This window comes from Tachypleus tridentatus, chromosome 13 (assembly GCF_004210375.1).
Source record: "Tachypleus tridentatus isolate NWPU-2018 chromosome 13, ASM421037v1, whole genome shotgun sequence".
Classification (NCBI taxonomy): domain Eukaryota; kingdom Metazoa; phylum Arthropoda; class Merostomata; order Xiphosura; family Limulidae; genus Tachypleus; species Tachypleus tridentatus.
Genome location: NC_134837.1, coordinates 252086942 through 252105162, shown reverse-complemented (window position 1 = coordinate 252105162; position 18221 = coordinate 252086942). Strand labels below are relative to the sequence as shown.

General features: G+C 36.5%; 1 protein-coding gene across 8 annotated transcripts in view; it reads right to left on the bottom strand.

Moving 5' to 3' along the window:
• LOC143240121 (NAB transcription cofactor mab-10-like) overlaps positions 1-18221 on the bottom strand; it is a 185443-nt gene that overhangs the window by 130201 nt on the left and 37021 nt on the right. For 5 of the 8 annotated variants that reach the window (XM_076482033.1, XM_076482030.1, XM_076482031.1 and 2 more), the window contains one exon: positions 7763-7816. The exons of the other annotated variants lie outside the window; for them this stretch is intronic. In XM_076482033.1, the coding sequence (XP_076338148.1) occupies positions 7763-7816 (54 nt within the window). The remainder of the gene's footprint in view (positions 1-7762; positions 7817-18221) is intronic. 8 annotated transcript variants of the gene reach the window in all.

Sequence of the window (18221 nt, the reverse complement as noted above, 5' to 3'; positions counted from 1 at the left end):
GGGCGAGCATGTTTGGCGCGACGGGGATGCGAACCCGCGACCCACGGATTACCCCACCTCGCCGTTAAGAAAAGCAATGGAGATTAGAAGCAGAAAAGAGTGAAAACAAAGTTGATGTCTCATTTGAGTGGATTACATTAGGAAATTCAAGTAAACCTCTGATGCAGTAAGAACAACCCTAATGTGAAGAAGCGAAAGTATTACTAATCTTAAACAAAGTCTAGGCCAGTGATTTGGCAAACAACAGTGAAAATAATACCAACTCTTTCATCAAGTTATAGAAGAATCGGCCTCCCATAAAACAATTAATGTTCTCGTTCAATAATTCTCAATCTAATCATCTCTTTGAACAAATGAAACTGAAAACTTTACTTGAGCTGTTTAAAACAAGCTCTTGAAAGAAAAAAAAAATAAACCACGTAGTTTAAGCACAAATGATAATTTAGACCATTCTATGCAAAAAAAAAAACACCAACAACCTTTCTTTGAATGTTAAAACGAAAACACTAAGTTGCATACAAACAGTTATTCCTTTATTTGAATAAACAAAACCGAAACCTTTTCGATGGAACGAAACTAACTAAACGTCTTCGTCAGCAAACGTATCCGTTTAAACAAAAACAATACAGTCTGTGACACAGCGAACTATTTTTGTTGCACGTGAAACACACGTTTAACCAATGAAACTACGCCATTGTTTGTAAAAATAAAAGGAAAAAACTCACTTTCTGAAGAAATAAATCAATAAATTTCTCGTAGCAAATGAAGCTAAACTTATTTTCGAATGGATCGAGAAAATATGTCATGATCGATTCCTTTTTCAATCTTGATTATTGATTGTAATAAAAATATACGAAACTGAGCGCACTCAAAAATTCTCGACAAATCACGCTAGACTTTGATTTATGAAAGCTGAAAAAATGAACGGGTAAGAGTTGTTAGCTTCCACAGTGCAAGACATTTTCAAAAGCCTAGAATAATTAATTATACATTTTGTGTACAGTGCAGCAACAGAGTAAGGTCATACTAAGTACAGATCGACTGTTTATACTACAATAAGCTATAGAAAACGTACAGAATGGTAGTAAGAAAAGAAAAACAATCAAGAGAAATGGAGAAATTTCAGAAAGTTGCTACTCTAATTATAAACAACATTCACTTCCTTATTTTTTCTGTAGATGTAAACACACTGATCAAACGCAATCTTTTAAATTCCAATTAATTAAGTACATATATCATTATCACTTCTGTTTCTTGTTATATGGTATTATATATATACTAATTCAAAAGTAGATATAAGGTCCAAAAGACTAGGAAACTTTTTATTTCTCGGGAAAAATGGCAAGTATAGTCTGGTTTAAATTTAGGGCATAGCTACACGAGGGCTGTCTCAGCCAGCCCTTTCTAATTTAGCAGTGAAAGACTAGAGCAGTGGTGCCACAAGTCCAGCCCGCGATGTCCAACGGGAAAGTCAAACATAGAGAGTTCGCGCCTGCGCGAAGATTAAGCGCTATAGAAGAATATGCATTAGATTAGATACTGGATGGTTCCATATTTGTGTCAAGCAATAAAGAAAATTTAATAAGCAAATCTCGTTAATGCATAAGCATTTAATCATTGGCGCAACGACGTAATATTTAACGTAATTACGAAATCTCACGCGTTCCAATTATTCTTCGAGATTTACTTACAAGCCCTATTTTGATATTATTTCGTAACAAAAATAGCAGCTAATCGTAAAAGAAAATTTGGCGACGAAAACCGGTAATTTCATGATGATTGGACTGCGGAATACTGTTTTGTTCAACAACAGAAGAACGTGATTTGTCTGCTGTGTCATTGGACAGTAGCAGTGGCGAAGGTATCCAATATAAAGCGTCAAAGCATAAAGACTTCCACAACGTTGTCGGTGATGAGCGAACAGCTCGAATTGAATCTCTGCGGCGGTCGCTGAATTACCAGTAGAACGTTTTCTCAAAGCAGTCAGCAGATTTAGGTGCAGCATGTGAGGTCAGTTGCAATATTTCGTTGATGATAGCGAAGTCTGGCCGACCGTTCACTGATGGTGATTTTGTCAAGCAGTGTATGATTATTGCATCGGAAAAGTTGTGTCCGGAAGCAGTTCGCAAGCTACAGACGGTGGCTTTGAATCGTATGACAGTTCAACGAAGAATTTCACACCTCTCAGCAGACGTGACAAGGCAGCTTACAAATAAAGCAGCCAACTTTGTCTACTTCTCTTTGGCAGCAGGCGAGTCGACTGACGTCAGTTCAACAGCACAGCTACTAGTTTTTGTTCGTAATGTGTCGTCATCATTTAATATCACAGAAGAACTAATCGGTATGGGTTCCATGAAGGGTCAGACAACTGGGTCTGCTCTATTCGAGGAAACAGTAGTATAGTAGTGTTTCATTGGATTTCACGAAACTGGTAAGTGTGACAACTGATGGAGCACCAGCCATGACCGGAGAAAGTAGCGGGCTGGTAGCAATGTTGATGAAGCATCGAGGAAAGCATAACAGACAGTTGGTGAAGTTGCACTGTATTATTCACCAACAGAACCTGTGCAGTAAAAAACTTGGTTTTCAGGCACTGATGGTATTAGCGACGAAAACCATTAATTTCATCAAATCGCGAGGGCTCAATCACCGTCAGTTTCGAAGTCTTCTTGAAGAAATTGATTCAGACTACGGTGACCTTGTGTATCACTACGAAGTACGCTGGCTGAGTCGAGAGAAGATGCTCAGAAAATTCTGGGAGTTGACTGATGAGGAGCTAGAATTCCTCAGAAGCAACAACAAAAGACACAGAAGTGATTTCCATGACTGATCCAGCATGGCAAGCTGATTTAACCTTTCTGGTCGACATGACACAACACTTGAATGATCTGAATTGGAAGTTGCAAGGCAAAAATCAGCTTGTCTGTCAGCTTGCAAATCACGTCTCAGCTTTCAGGACAAAGTTGCAGTTGTTCCGGCACCAAGCAGCATCAGGCAACTTCGTGCACTTTCCCACTTTTTAGTCACAGCTACAGAAGAATCAGGACATTGACACAAGTTTATGTTGGGAAGCTAGATACCTTGATTCAATCCTTCAACTCACGGTTTTGTGACTTTGACCAATGCAGATTGTTGATGAAACTCTTTGCTGATCCGTTCAGTGTGTCAGTGGATGACTTGTCAGCAGAATATCAACTCGAAATTACTGATCTCCAGGAATCTGATGAACTGCGTGCTATTTACCGCGAAAACAGTTTGCTTGACTTCTACAAAACGTTGCCTGATACATTTGCTAATCTGAAAGAGAACGCACTTATCCACACCAGCATGCTTGACAGCACGTACTGCTACGAACAGGCTTTCTCGCATCTGAAACTGAACAAGAACAACACTCGCAATTAGCTGACTGATGATCATCTGAAAGCAGTCTTGCGTCTTTCACCGTCAAACATCAAACCGGACATTTCTAAGCTCGTAGATGACATGCAGCACCATCATCTATCGCACTGACTTTGTGACAGTTGAGGTATCATAACATTTCTTAGAATAATGTGCAAACCCTTTGATGTGATCGTTATTTGTGTGTTCTTAAATGTGATGTCCATCTTGTGTGAAACAACTGTGGGATGATTTTAATCTTCACTTTTTTGTGGCCCCCAACGGTTACGAGAAGTCTGTTTGTGGCCCCTGACTCAAAAAGTTTGTGCACCACTGGACTAGAGAGAAGGCAGTTATTTATCACCACCAACCGCCAACTATTGGGTTACTCGTTTACTAATGAATAGTGGGATTTACCGTAATATTAGAACACACTCCCCCACGGCTGAAAAGGCAAGCATGTTCGCTGGAGAGGAGATTCAAACCTGCGGCTCTCAAATCACTCGTCAAGCGCACTAACCACTTCCCCATAATTTTTGTATATACCATGAAACTGGTTAAACTGATATACCTATGTCCAAATTCCTGTGTCCACTCCTGTTATTAGTGCATGGATCCAGCTTAGGCTAAATTTATTCATAAAGGTTTCAAGGAAGTGATTACAGCGGTGCCAGTCAAAATAATTTTTTGAAATCTTCATTCACGTAAAATGAATCCCCCCATCTTGTATTCATGTCAACACATACAATTTTTATTTGTTCTCACTTTGGATACACATATTAAGCTGCATACTGCCAACTAAAGTAAACGTTTACTAAAAATATTTCTGTAATCCTTTGCAAAGGCCACCTCAGCATAGTCATCCGAAATGTTGAACTGATGGACTAGAGGAAAGGTAGCTAGTGAGCATCACACATCACCTGAGCATAGTCATCCGAAATGTTGAACTGGTGGACTAGAGGAAAGGTAGCTAGTGAGCATCACACATCATCTGAGCATAGTCATCCGAAATGTTGAACTGGTGGACTAGAGGAAAGGTAACTAGTGAACATCACACATCATCTGAGCATAGTTATCCGAAATGTTGAACTGGTGGACTAGAGGAAAGGTAGCTAGTGAACATCACACATCATCTGAGCATAGTTATCCGAAATGTTGAACTGGTGGACTAGAGGAAAGGTAGCTAGTGAACATCACACATCATCTGAGCATAGTTATCCGAAATGTTGAACTGGTGGACTAGAGGAAAGGTAGCTAGTGAACATCACACATCATCTGAGCATAGTTATCCGAAATGTTGAACTGGTGAACTAGAGGAAAGGCAGCTAGTGAGCATCACACATCATCTGAGCCTAGTCATCCGAAATGTTGAACTGATGGATTAGAGGAAAGGCAGCTAGTAATCTTCAAACATCATCTGAGCATAGTCATCCGAAATGTTGAACTGACAGACTTGAGGAAAAGCAGCTAGTAAACAGCACACATCAACTAAAATATTGAACTGGTGTACTAGAGAAAAGGCAGCTAGTAAACAGCACACATCAACTAAAATATTGAACTGGTGTACTAGAGAAAAGGCAGCTAGTAAACATCACACATCATCTGAGCATAATCATCCGAAATGTTGAACTGGTGGACTAGAGGAAAGGTAGCTAGTGAACATCACACATCATCTGAGCATAGTCATCCGAAATGTTGAACTGATGGACTAGAGGAAAGGTAGCTAGTAAACATCACACATCATCTGAGCATAATCATCCGAAATGTTGAACTGGTGAACTAGAGGAAAGGCAGCTAGTGAGCATCACACATCATCTGAGCATAGTCATCCGAAATGTTGAACTGATGGATTAGAGGAAAGGCAGCTAGTAAACATCACACATCATCTGAGCATAGTCATCCGAAATGTTGAACTGGTGAACTAGAGGAAAGGCAGCTAGTGAGCATCACACATCATCTGAGCATAGTCATCCGAAATGTTGAACTGATGGATTAGAGGAAAGGCAGCTAGTAAACATCACACATCATCTGAGCATAGTCATCCGAAATGTTGAACTGATGGATTAGAGGAAAGGCAGCTAGTAATCTTCAAACATCATCTGAGCATAGTCATCCGAAATGTTGAACTGACAGACTTGAGGAAAAGCAGCTAGTAAAACAGCACACATCATCTAAAATATTGAACTGGTGGACTAGAGGAAAGGCAGCTAGTAAAACAGCACACGCCATCTGCGCATTGCCATTCATAATGTTAAACTGACAGATTACACCAAATGTTACCAGAAACAGTTTGGTACCTCCTATTTCAATGTACATTTTAATATTTTAAATTATTACAATGTAGCTTGTTAGATACCACTAAATCTTAACGCCAACATCTGATATGGAGGTATCAACGAACTGTTGTCTTTAAACGTGTAATGTTGTAAGGGATTTAAAACTGAGAAAGATATTATGCAACATTAGTTTTGTGCGTTAAAAGTGAGACCGTCGTAATTGAGATATTCTTCGCATTTGAAAAAAATGGGATAAAAGCTTTTAGTAAATATTAATCATCTTGCCCTAGATGTTGTACACAGAAATTATGTCATGATACTTACAGTGCACAATCACACACGCCAGCTAGTCTGATGCAAGATTTTCTGGTATTGTATTTTATTACACAAAATGAATTAATCGTCCCAGCCTTATTCCCCATTCCACTTTAGTTCGTAGTAACTCATCATAGTTTTCTAATTTATACTTATGAAAAATCCTATCAGCGGTAACATTTAAAAAATAAAAACGTTACGAAAGGTAACATTTTTTGTTACAAAGATCTGTGGGTTTGTTTTAAATGTAAAATAGTACAAAACTTAATTTCACGTTCACGAAGACACGATACCTGTGGTGATGCGGTCCCTAGTAGCTTTTCTATATTATTAATATAGTAATAATGTGAAAATAGCCTTTGTTCTATTTTAACTTTTTTAGCACGTGACTTCGGGAGCGCTTCCCCCTTCAAATGATTATGTTGATAAAATCTCGCGAAAACTGTGTGTATTCACGTGTACCTTAATGGTGCCATCAGTAAACGTTAACCACCTTTATGGTAAAAAAAAACACGCCAGTGCAACGGGAAATTAATGCATATGTGATTTTTGCAACGGAAAATTTATGGCACCTATGTTTCTTTGCGAAGCATATTATTTTCACAAGTCTCTGTCGCCCTGGTGATGTCTGGCAAACTTAATTGTGCTTTTGTTACCATGGTTCCCGCCATTTGCGAAAACAGCGCCAGATTACTGTAGACGTCTGCTTGACACGCTGGTACAGCTCCAGGTTACTGTAGACGTCTGCTTGACACGCTGGTACAGCTCCAGGTTACTGTAGACGTCTGCTTGACACGCTGGTTAATATGTTTCTCATTGTTTGGTTTCCTCTTTTTTTAAGTATTAAAATATGTTGAACTGTCATTTTACTGCTGTGCCCAGATATTTGTATTACAACTCCTTCCTCGTCTAACAGGCTAGTCCCAAATTTATTGATTACAGATCATTTCTTGCTTTTTTTCCTTTATGCTCCAAAAATGCCCTTCTTCTGAGGCATTAACAAATGTCTGCAACTATGAAAAGACACGCCTCATTACTTTATGTGTACCAGAAGTAACTCACAGTTTCCATGGTCTCTCTCTCTCCCAGTAAGCCCCGCTTAAAAAAAAAAACAAAACGTCTTGCCTTGTGATGATTGAAAAATGTCCTTTTGTTGTTGTTGTTGTTGACGACTCCCTGCACGTTACTATTCAGGCTACATATATAATTGTATCTAATAACAATAAGTGAATAAGTTTGAATTGTTGTTTTTAAAAGTCCTGGGCAATAAATATATTAAAACTGACGCTACCTTTTACTTTCAGTAATATGTATCAGTACATCTTTCACATATACATCTTTATCAAAACACGTATGTGTGTGACCGTTATGTAGCACAATATTTTGACATTTTATTTTTAACACGTATACAGTCTGTTACTAACCAATCACTTTCGTGTCAACGCGATATACAATATTCTATAAAACAAACTATAAGTAGGGCATTGTAATTACAGTAGATATCTTTATATGGCAAAAAAAAATATTCCTACCTCAAAAAAAGTACTACACGTCTAACGTACAAAAAAAAAGGTATTTGGGCGAAATCCCAAACTGAGTGAATATCTCCAACGAACAAAGAGATTAATGCGACAAAACAAATAAACATTTATGTATTGAACTAAAAGTAAGTGGAGCTAAGCTGTATACGTGAAAATTATATTTGAAACATGAGTAGCAAATCCTGCATTCATATTATAAAAAGAAATAGTACAAGTTAAATATCTACCCTAAAGAATGGCGTTACCACATACCTGGTTGTCGGCAGGGGGCGCTGTGATGTTCTTGGTACATCCTCCCGCCATAACCTGAGTAAAACAAAGTACCTATTCAGTCAGCCAGTTAACGGCGGGAATGTGGCCCTCTCATGTCATTAAGTGTTAAAGAGTATTTCAATATTTCGTTAATATATGAAACATAAATTGAGTAAATGATATTATTTAAATGAATACATAAGCTTGAGACTGGCATAATAGTGCACTTCACATATCCTACATCTACCTAATTACCACTGTTTATATACTAAATGTAGGTTTTAGCGACTTCTCTACCACAACGTAAACAACTATAGTAAAATATTACTTTATTATAGTTCCTTTAGTAAAGAAGCAAGGCTCTTACGGAGCTAAATCTCAAGATAAATGTGAACGTGTTGTACCTCAACAACTAGAAAATACAAAATGCATGTTATAACTAGGATACAGTCATACCATTTTCAACCACCAGAGCTCCATTTTCAGGTAAATATATTCACTCATTACGTACAGAGTGTACTTATTTTTCTCAAGTCACACAGATAAATCAATAAAAACGTCCAAGTTAGACACTACTTTTCCTGTTTACTGTTACGTTTGTCAAACGAAAACAATTATGAGGTGTTTGTTTGTTGTTATTTTTCCGACAGAGCAGTGTTCCTTCTCTCTCAGAAATCCACTTCGTACCCTGCAGCATTTATATACACTTGGAGAGAAAAAATATAATGGACGAGAAGCATCATCTTCATACGCTGGAGGTCACTAGTGCTGAAGTCTATACGTAACTATCCAGGACGACAAAAAAAAGTGTGGATTGTTTTGGTTGATTTTCAAATCAAAGAGTAATGTAACTTCTAAAAACCGAAATAAAAATTATATATAAATATATATGAATTTATTCATAAAAAGTAGAACCCCTTTTAAGCAGAGTAAACAGTTTTGGTTTGTTTATTGTTAAGCATTTAGATACAAAATGATATATCTGTATCCTCCATACCACGCGCATCGAACTGTCATTATTAGCGTTAGAAATCCACATTAAAATGACAGCCGCTGATGACGTTTGCATGACAGATTTATGATACTTTATACAGAACAAATATGGGTTTCTGCAATTTGTTCGAACCACCTAATTTCTCGTTGGGTTCGAAGCTATATCATAATTGGTTACATAAAAATAAATTTGATGAACGTGACATTTTCTAACCAGTTTTAGTTGCGAACAACAAATCACTGTGTGCTTATACCGTATGACGATGATGTCTAAAATCGGTCAAGAGATGGAGCTAAAGTTAAAAGTTTGTACTTGGTGAAAAAAAGAAAAAAACAGTCGTTCTAGGAGCCACTCTGCCGCGGCTAAAAAACAAAGTTCTATGCATTTTTTTCACCAGAATGTGACCAACACACACACACGCTAAGTATAAACATGCTGTATTCGCTCTCTATCTCAATGTAATAACAAAGCCCTATAGACAAGTGTTACAGGTGGCGTATTGTAAATAAGAAGCCAGTGACACCAGTTCTCAATATTACAACTCATAATTGGTCACGTAACGCATTATACAGATTAAATGAACGTGATTTATAATGCTCTATAGACGTTCCTGGGGTTAACAAATACTCACATAAAAAAAAGAGAACCTTAATTTATTTGATTCTGTGATCACCTTTGAAACACTAGCACTAAAAAAACAGCATACAGAATAAGAAATAAGTATCAATTTAAACGAACAAAACTATATTATTTTAAAATGCTAGTCTTACACGGTTTAGTCTGATTGCGTTTTTCGCATGTAAGTATATTTCAAGCTATTAATAGAGCGAACTCAAGACAGAATAGGTCGTATAACAAATATGAAAGTGGATAATGGTAAAATTCCATCTGTTTCACTTAAGCATAACAAAGGGTCGATTTTAACAACATAGCTCTCTGTCGTCTACTGTTGCGCTTCGACATATGGCACAAGCATACGGAAGTTACTTAAAAGTCGGAACATGTGCACCTGAGCATGGTGCCAGGCCTGGTCTATATATTCCTGTTTCTAACAAGAACAAATTGAAATAATCCCATACGACATGTCCCCAAAATTACGTAAATTCCTTATTATTTTACAAATGAAATTCAGAATAATTCGAAACAAACAAAATAAAACATTAAAGAGAATGTGTTGCTTATAAAACACGACATTTTGCTCAATATTAATTTAGTCCTTGACGAACGGATGTACAGTTTTCAAAGTTCTAACTTTTAAGCATCCCATAATGCAATGTTCATCAGATCAATGTGTATCCTACACTGTTCTTCAAATCAGTTTCTTTCTTACATGATTTCTTTTCTACTGCAACTTTATACATGAAGTTATTTCAAACACTGTCACAAAAACAGAAATAATCAATATAAAAACAAAATAAAATGTAGAAGTAACTATCACAACTCAGTATAAAAGGCTTGATGAATAACTAAAATTCTGGTTTTTGGTTTGGTTTATTTTGAATTTGGCGCAAAGCTAAACGAGGGCTATCTGTGCTAGCCGTCCCTAATTTAGCAGTGTAAGACTAGAGGGAAGGCAACTAGTCATCACCACCCACCGCCAACTCTTGGGCTACTCTTTTATCAACGAATAGTGGAATTGAACTTAACATTATAACGCCCCACGGGAGAAAAGGCGAGCATGTTTGGTGTGACCAGGATTCGAATTAGTATCCAACACAAGTGCTAGAGACTAGATAGGTAAGTATAAGCAAAATAACATATTTGGTTTTTAACAAATCTTAGCTACGAAGGTTCGTCTGTTTATTCGCAAATAAAACTACATATGTCACAGCTTTCGTGTCGATACTTTTATTTATGTAAGGATCATCGGATAAAGAGGTGTGCGTCAGTATTTAATATCTTACTGTTCCTGAAAGTGTTTATAACATGAAGCACTGACGTTTTTATGTACAGTTATATATATGAGCTGACTAGGGACTATCCTTAAAAGACTGAACAATGACTCACAATCTTCAAACAAATACAAATACATGTACACGACACATACATACATACATATATATGTACAAGCCACAGTGAAATTATGTCATAAACCTAAGAATAATCTACCTACATAAGATGACTTCTGTTTTGTTTGTAAGTGTGATTTGTAACATAATACGTGCCACGATTTATAAGAAAACAAGAATCTCTCACTGAAGTCTTGTATTACAAAACATAATTTTAAGAAGAATCAGAAAGCACGCAGCGATAGCAAAATCCATAAATACACGACGTACTTTAAAAAAAATGTTCAGAGACGAATCTTCTCGAATATTGCTTTCAGGAAAAGTGGACGTTTTATGCCTTTAAAAAATACATAAAACTCCTAGCGACGGCTTCGTCCTCTAGTTAAGCTCACTCGACGAATTTTCTTGTTGTTACTCGGTATTGATCACTCCGTCTGCGAGGACGTATCTGATAAAAAATATGCCGTGTCGGTGGTACAAGTGGAAGCTGGAGTACGTGTGTGTCTGTACGCTGTACGCCTAGAATGTTGACAGTAACCAAAATATTTAATAGAAGGTTAAATACGTACAAGTTTTACGAATATATATATATATATATATATATTTTTAAACAGTACCGTACCCGTGCTCTGTAGAAGAGGGAAAATTCGGTGTTTTTAACCAAATATATTGGTTAGTACTGAAACGTATGAATAAGTCGCCTGATATTCTGACGGTTCACGAGCCTCTTTGTCTCTAACCCTTTGATAACACCATCAACAAGAACGATAGCTAAAAATACGCGGACGCTTGTACGGTGTGGTTCGCTTATTCCCATACGGGAAAGAAAAAAAACAAAAAAACTTCCTCTCTTTGGGTGCAGTTCGTAACTGCTTCTCGCAAAAGCCATCAACCCTGTTTGGTCAATCCAAGAATTCGACACGTTCATGAAGCCACACACACACAAAACCTAATCCTTTCAACTATCTGATTATGGCTGTTTTTTTTTAACCTACCTACCCTGCGATTTTAAACTTTAAAGAAAATTATTGGAACTCTAAGTCAACAGGACCATCCTGTCAGAAACAAGGCTTCAGCTCGACAAACAATAGTCCTGTTGCTTTCTAAACTAGTTCTTCAACACTTAGTTTAATATAAAAACGAGAGCATGCGCACAACGTTCTCTTTTTTTCCTTTTTTTTTTTTATCTTCGCGTGATAACAAATATGCGCACGATCATGGAAACACCTAACATGCTCTCTGTCCCGAAATACGAAACCACGTGACCACGTGCCTTAGAAATTATATACAGTACAAAAGCCAGTTTTTTTTTTTGTACAGTTTCAGAGTCATCTAACGAATTATGAATATCCAACTTCCTCACATAATTAAAACTATTCAGGTAAATTAATTAATATAAAAACATATTTCGAATACTACATCAGTGTAAACCAACTTTTTACGCAAATATGATAGACTTTAACAATAACAACAATAAAATAAATCACGTGACAGATCTTTGTGAATAAGATATTCGTTCAGTTATGACCGGTATCACAGCAAATAATTTATATAATTAATTACTTAGACTAGTTAGTTAGGATACAAAGGGGTTTGATTGTTTTAATTTCGTCTTCCCCATTCTCCTGTACCCCAGTGAAGCAGTGGTAAGTGTTCAGATTTACAACGATAAAATCATGAGTTCGAGTCTCCTCCGTGAACACAGCAGATTGTCCGATATGGTTTTGCTATAAGAAAACACAAACAACTTAATTTCCTTTTAGGCCTGATACAGACTGATGATAAGGCCACCCGACTAGCAATCTTCGAGTCACGGATTTGAATCCCTATCACTGCACATGTTTGCTCTTTCTGCCAGTAGGGGTTATATCGTAACGGTCAATTTTACTATTCGTTAGTAAAAAGAATAGCTCAAGAGTTGAGGTGGGTGGTGTTAAACAGCTGTCTTCCCTCTAGACTATTACTACATAATTAGGAACGGCTAACACTGATAGTCCTCAAATAGCTTTGCAAGAATTTCAAAACACATCAAGTAAATATTTTCTATTCCAGTTGTTGCAAATAAAAATTGAGTTAATGATAAAAGATGATTTCTTACAACCATCATTTTCACCAAAAACTTGGGTCGGAAACCATGAAATACAGATCAACAACACGTATGTGTCACCATAAGAGAACATCATAATAAACAAGTAAAGGAAAGTTATTTACGTAGTCCCTGTTTGTTTGTTGTTGTTGTTGTTGTTGCTTTATAATAAGGCCAAATAAATTATGTTTGGGGCATAAATATGAATGTTAACTTATATTCGGTTTACGAGACTTACTATTAAACTTTTTACTTGTGAACCGAAATCACCTCAGAAAAAAAAAAATATATATATATATATATATATATACACTCACACATACACACATACATAAAAAAGAATATGGATCAATTTGGGTTTCTAGGAACATCCAGAAAGAGAATTGAAACACTTTGTAACCCAGTTGTGGTAAGCAAAGTTTGGAAGTTTGTAATAAGTAAGAATTCACAAGCACAAAAGTCAGTGGAAAAAGTTGTCCAAGTGACTTAGACAACAGCATGAAGCAAGAAGGGTCTCTGTCTCGAAAAGAGGACAACAAGGCATGGGTTCACTGTCGCATACCCCTAACAGTTAAAAAATGTAAAGGTATTCATGCTATTCCATATGAGGACAAACTGGTTGAGTTTCTAGCTACATAAGTTATGAATTTCCTTGGATTCATGTTATCTCTTCTTTGCTTGAGGGTAGACACTTAAAGCTCGGTCACGGTTTCACTTTTAAAGATAGACTCTGTGACGTCGATTTTTGTGCGATCAGATGGTTGAAATAACAGATAAGAAACTATATGGATTATGGAAAGTTCATAGAGAAGAGTGGTGTGCTTTGAAGATGACATTCTTACAATGAAGCCCTTTGCAACGTAAACTATACTTAAGAGCTATTTTCAAGACACACGGTCATCAGATAGAGCACGACTGCACTTGGTGGCACGACCTGTAACGACGTGATGACCCTAAATTCGTTTAAATATAATTTACTCAACCTATTTATGTGTAAAATAAAAAAAAAACATCAGGGGTGAAAAGTTCAGATGTTGACAACCATGGAGAGTTACAGATCAACAGTTCCGAACAAATCTCTGTGTGTGTGTGTGTGTGTGTGTGTGTGTATACTTGGTAAGCTAATTTATTTTATATTATACACTAAAGTACAAACATTTCAAACTGTTTTACAACAAGAAGGTTTTGGAACTTTAACAATACAATTTTAAAACATAAAGATAAATGTTGTACTCAAAAGTCTGAAGACATTTTAAGTTGAATAGTAAGGCTGTTCATATTTTGTTAAAATACAGATGAAAACACCCCTTTGGAACAAGACTTCGTAAATGAAATTCAAATGAGAGGAACTAACATAAATCACATTTTAACATTTTTTTTTAGAGTAACCATAAAAACATGTTGGAAATGTTTTGTACACTGCGTTTACATTCGAGATCCGAATGAAGCCCGCCCAGTGGCTAAACGCATTAACGCATGGTGATACACGTATATCCGTACAGAGCACAACCACAAGATCTCGCGTTAGAAGCATTAAGCAATATATGCGCTAAGACACATAGTGAATCACAGACAAGGGATCTCGTGTTGTAAAGAAAATTTGCGTTTTTGTCTCTTTACGTCACGTAACATAATAAGGCGCCTACTGTTCATTAAGCGGTATGATACATTTAAAGCAGTGCGTAAACAGATTGGCAGTATAAATATATACATATCATTTACGACACCTTTTGTTTGCCTGGAAAAAAAGCACAACAGTTATGTAAAGCACAGTTTAGGCTACAATAAAAATGTTCACAGAATATTACCGCTATTTACCTTAAGCGTTTCTTTGTTTAGAATTAAGCACAAAGCTACACAATGAGCTATCTTTGCTATGACCATCACGTGTATTGAAACCCGGTTTTTTGTGGTATGAGTCCGCAGACATACCATTATACCACTGGGGGGCTCCTTTAAGGAAAAGGCCTTCTAATACATTTAGCTTATGTTAAAGTTACTTAAAGTTAAATATAATAAATGAGAAAGGTACTTCCGTAACCTAACCAAAAATGCCACTTGTTGAAACTTGTATAACCATAAATCAGATATCCTGTCTAACTATAAAGTATAAATTCGGCTGTGAGCAGAATAATAAAGCAGGTGACGCGACAATCTTATCTCGTTTATTACCCACACTTTCACGACTTATAGTACGCTATGGTTTGAATTTCGCGCATAGCTTGCTCGAGGGCTGTCAGCACTAACAGTGAAAAACTACAGAGAAGACAGCTACTCAACACCACTCGCCGCCAACTCTTTGGTTACTCTTTTACGTGCAAAACGTGGGATTAATGTCACATTATAACGCCCCCAAGGTTGAAAGGGCGAGCGCATTGAATGATATAGATTACAAACCCGTAGGTCACGATTCGAGCGCCCTAACCACCAGGCCATTCTAAACTCCTATAAAAGACAAACCATATAAATTCACGTTTGGTAAGGCACTCGACTAGTACCGAGGGTCGCGGATTCGAATCCCTGTCACACTAAACATGCTCGCCCTTTTAGCCGTGGAGGAGTTATAATGTTATAGTCGATCCCACTATTCGTTAGTAAAAAGAGTAGCCCAAGAGTTGGCGGTGGGTGATGATTAGCTGTCCTCCCTCTAGTATTACACTGCTAAATTACGGACGGCTAGCGCAGATAGCCCTTGCATAGCTTTGCCCAAAATTCAAAACAAATCAAAATTACTAATCACCACCAGGGGGTATGAATAGCAGTCCAGCATGGCATTTTCTGCAAGAATGATATTACAGTGTTATTCAATCCTTAACATTGCTTTATTTATGGGTATACATGCGACACACAGCTTATTCACCTCTGTCACGTGTCTATCAAACATTATTCGTCAGCACCTCATTCTAGGTCTCGTCCACCTTTACCCTTGGTAAATTATGTCCCAAACCTTTCAAACCTTTTCCAAAAATAAAAACAGGCAAAAAAAAATATTCCCCACCATGGTATGGGGGATAAAAAACTACCAGTTGATAGACGTTAATCCACCATTTCACAGATAAACTGTAACATAGCAGTTTGATTAACATTACTACTTTGGCTTTGTTCGTTGTGCGGATTAAGCAAAGGCAGTATTCAGCTAAGTTATCTAAAGACAAGGATTTTCTGATAACTTCTGTAAAATATTGATATACGAGTAAACAGTATAAAATTTGTATTTGCATATTATTAGAGTCCTGTACAAGATCTGTATTATTTATATTGTACTGAACTAAGTAACAAATGACTGCTCTATCATTTTGTATAACTTGACATCCTTGAAAGAGGGTCATCTGTCTTTACCACTCGCACCACAATACAGTAGTGTGTTGGCTGTCAGTAGACACTAAAATGATGCCACATAAGGGACGCTTAACGTTGCAGTCTGTATTGTCGTGATGTCAATAAAACGTGCGCGTGAATCACGAAAAGAATTATGCTCTCTATAGACTACAACAGCGTGACATGTAAACTTGAAAAGCAAGAAATAAAACTACTTTTACTTTTAACTTTAGTTTTATTTATTCTTGAAACAAAACAGTTTCAGAACCCTGCGGAAGTACATTTAGTATTTATCCATGCGCGTCAAGTATATGGTGTTATGTGTCTTTATTCTAGATTTCAAAGTCGTACTAATTGCTCAACGCAAGTAACAGTTTTAGTCACCCGCGTGTACAGCGGTAAGCCTACGGATTTAGAACGCTAAAATCAGGGGTTCGATTTCCCTCGGTGGACTCAGCAGATAGTCCGATGTGGCTTTGCTATAACAAAACAAAAAGTTGTTTTTTTAAAAAATAATAATAATCTACCCTCTTGGCATTGCAGCGAGCGATATAAAATATAAAGATTTTTGTTTCACATAAATTAACTTAAATGGCTTTACACAAAGGTAATGAAAAATAAAAAATCAGTTTCGTTTAACATCCGTTATTAAATATATACACTGGCAATAATCTGGCCAGAAAACTCTCGAAAACCAATAATAAAATCATTATTCATCCATTAACCCCACCGGTGGCCTCAATGTTCTTAATTATACAGTACAATTTTGATCAGCGTCAGACTTAATCGACGTATCTAGGACCATGCAGGTGTTATGAAACGTGTGTGTCTTTTCTTATAGCAAAGCCATAGCGGGCTATCAGCTGAATTCACCAGTTATTGGATTAAACTAGTTTTTCTGTCGGGCAATCCGTCGTATAATAGTTTGATTCTAAATTCACTTTTAATTTTGAAGCTAAATTAACTAAAAATATTTAGTAAGTGCCTAACAATACATTACAAAAATGTCGATAGTAATTTAAGTAGCCTTATTTCTTACGCGTCCACTAAAGTTTTCCAATAATAATGATATATATAGCAGCAGAGATCCGTAAAATGTTTGATGTCGTATTAGTATCTTTATTGTAACAGTATTTCTATGAATACAAGTTTTGTGGAATAATACAAACGTAATGCAATTGTAGACACCGAATTGTAGAAGATTGCTTGTAATTCATGTCGTACTTTATAAAACTTTGTTAGGCCTAAGTTTTATAAAGAGAAATTCTGTGTCGTGTACATTTTTAACATTAGCTTCGTTAGGACTAAACTATACCGTATTTAATGCTATCTATAAATAACCTTATAATGTTATTCTATAACCCTTTTAATGTTATTGTACAAAATTGTTAGTAAAGAATATTTACGTCCAATTTTTTTTGTTATTCCTTCGTGCATAGAACAGTTGTAGTAACTTATTCGCCAAGCACTGTTTTCTGGGTAAAATTCTTACTGCGCATGCTTATAAAGCATTTTGACAGGAGAATTACACTGGCAATATGTCTGCAATTAGAATTCGTTGGTATTATTCTCGTATTCCTGTATTTAAAGAAGTACTGTTCCTATAAAAAAAAAAAAATATAAGCGCAAATGTCTTGCAGTTCTCTGTTAGTCTATGACAAAAACTCGTTTTTTGTTTGTTATGATAATGCGCGCGCACCTTAAAATCTAAATACGCATTCGCACTTACGTCATTTCCTTAACAGACGTGAACAAGTGTCGATAATAGCAGTGGCATACAATAAAGAAGATATTGTTATATACCTTTATTGGCAATAACGACATTTTTTTAGAAAAATATGTGAGACATACATATTACTATTAAATGTCACGTTTTGAAAGCTAAGTCAATCAGCACTAATTAAAATGAGATCGCGCCCTTTCGAAAAATGGACTTTCCTTCTTCCAAGGAAGACTCAAGAAGAATTTGTTTCTTCTTTTAATTTCGCGCAGAGCTACATGAGGGATGTCTGCGCTAATTTAGCAGTGTAAGACTAGAAGAAAGTCAGCTAG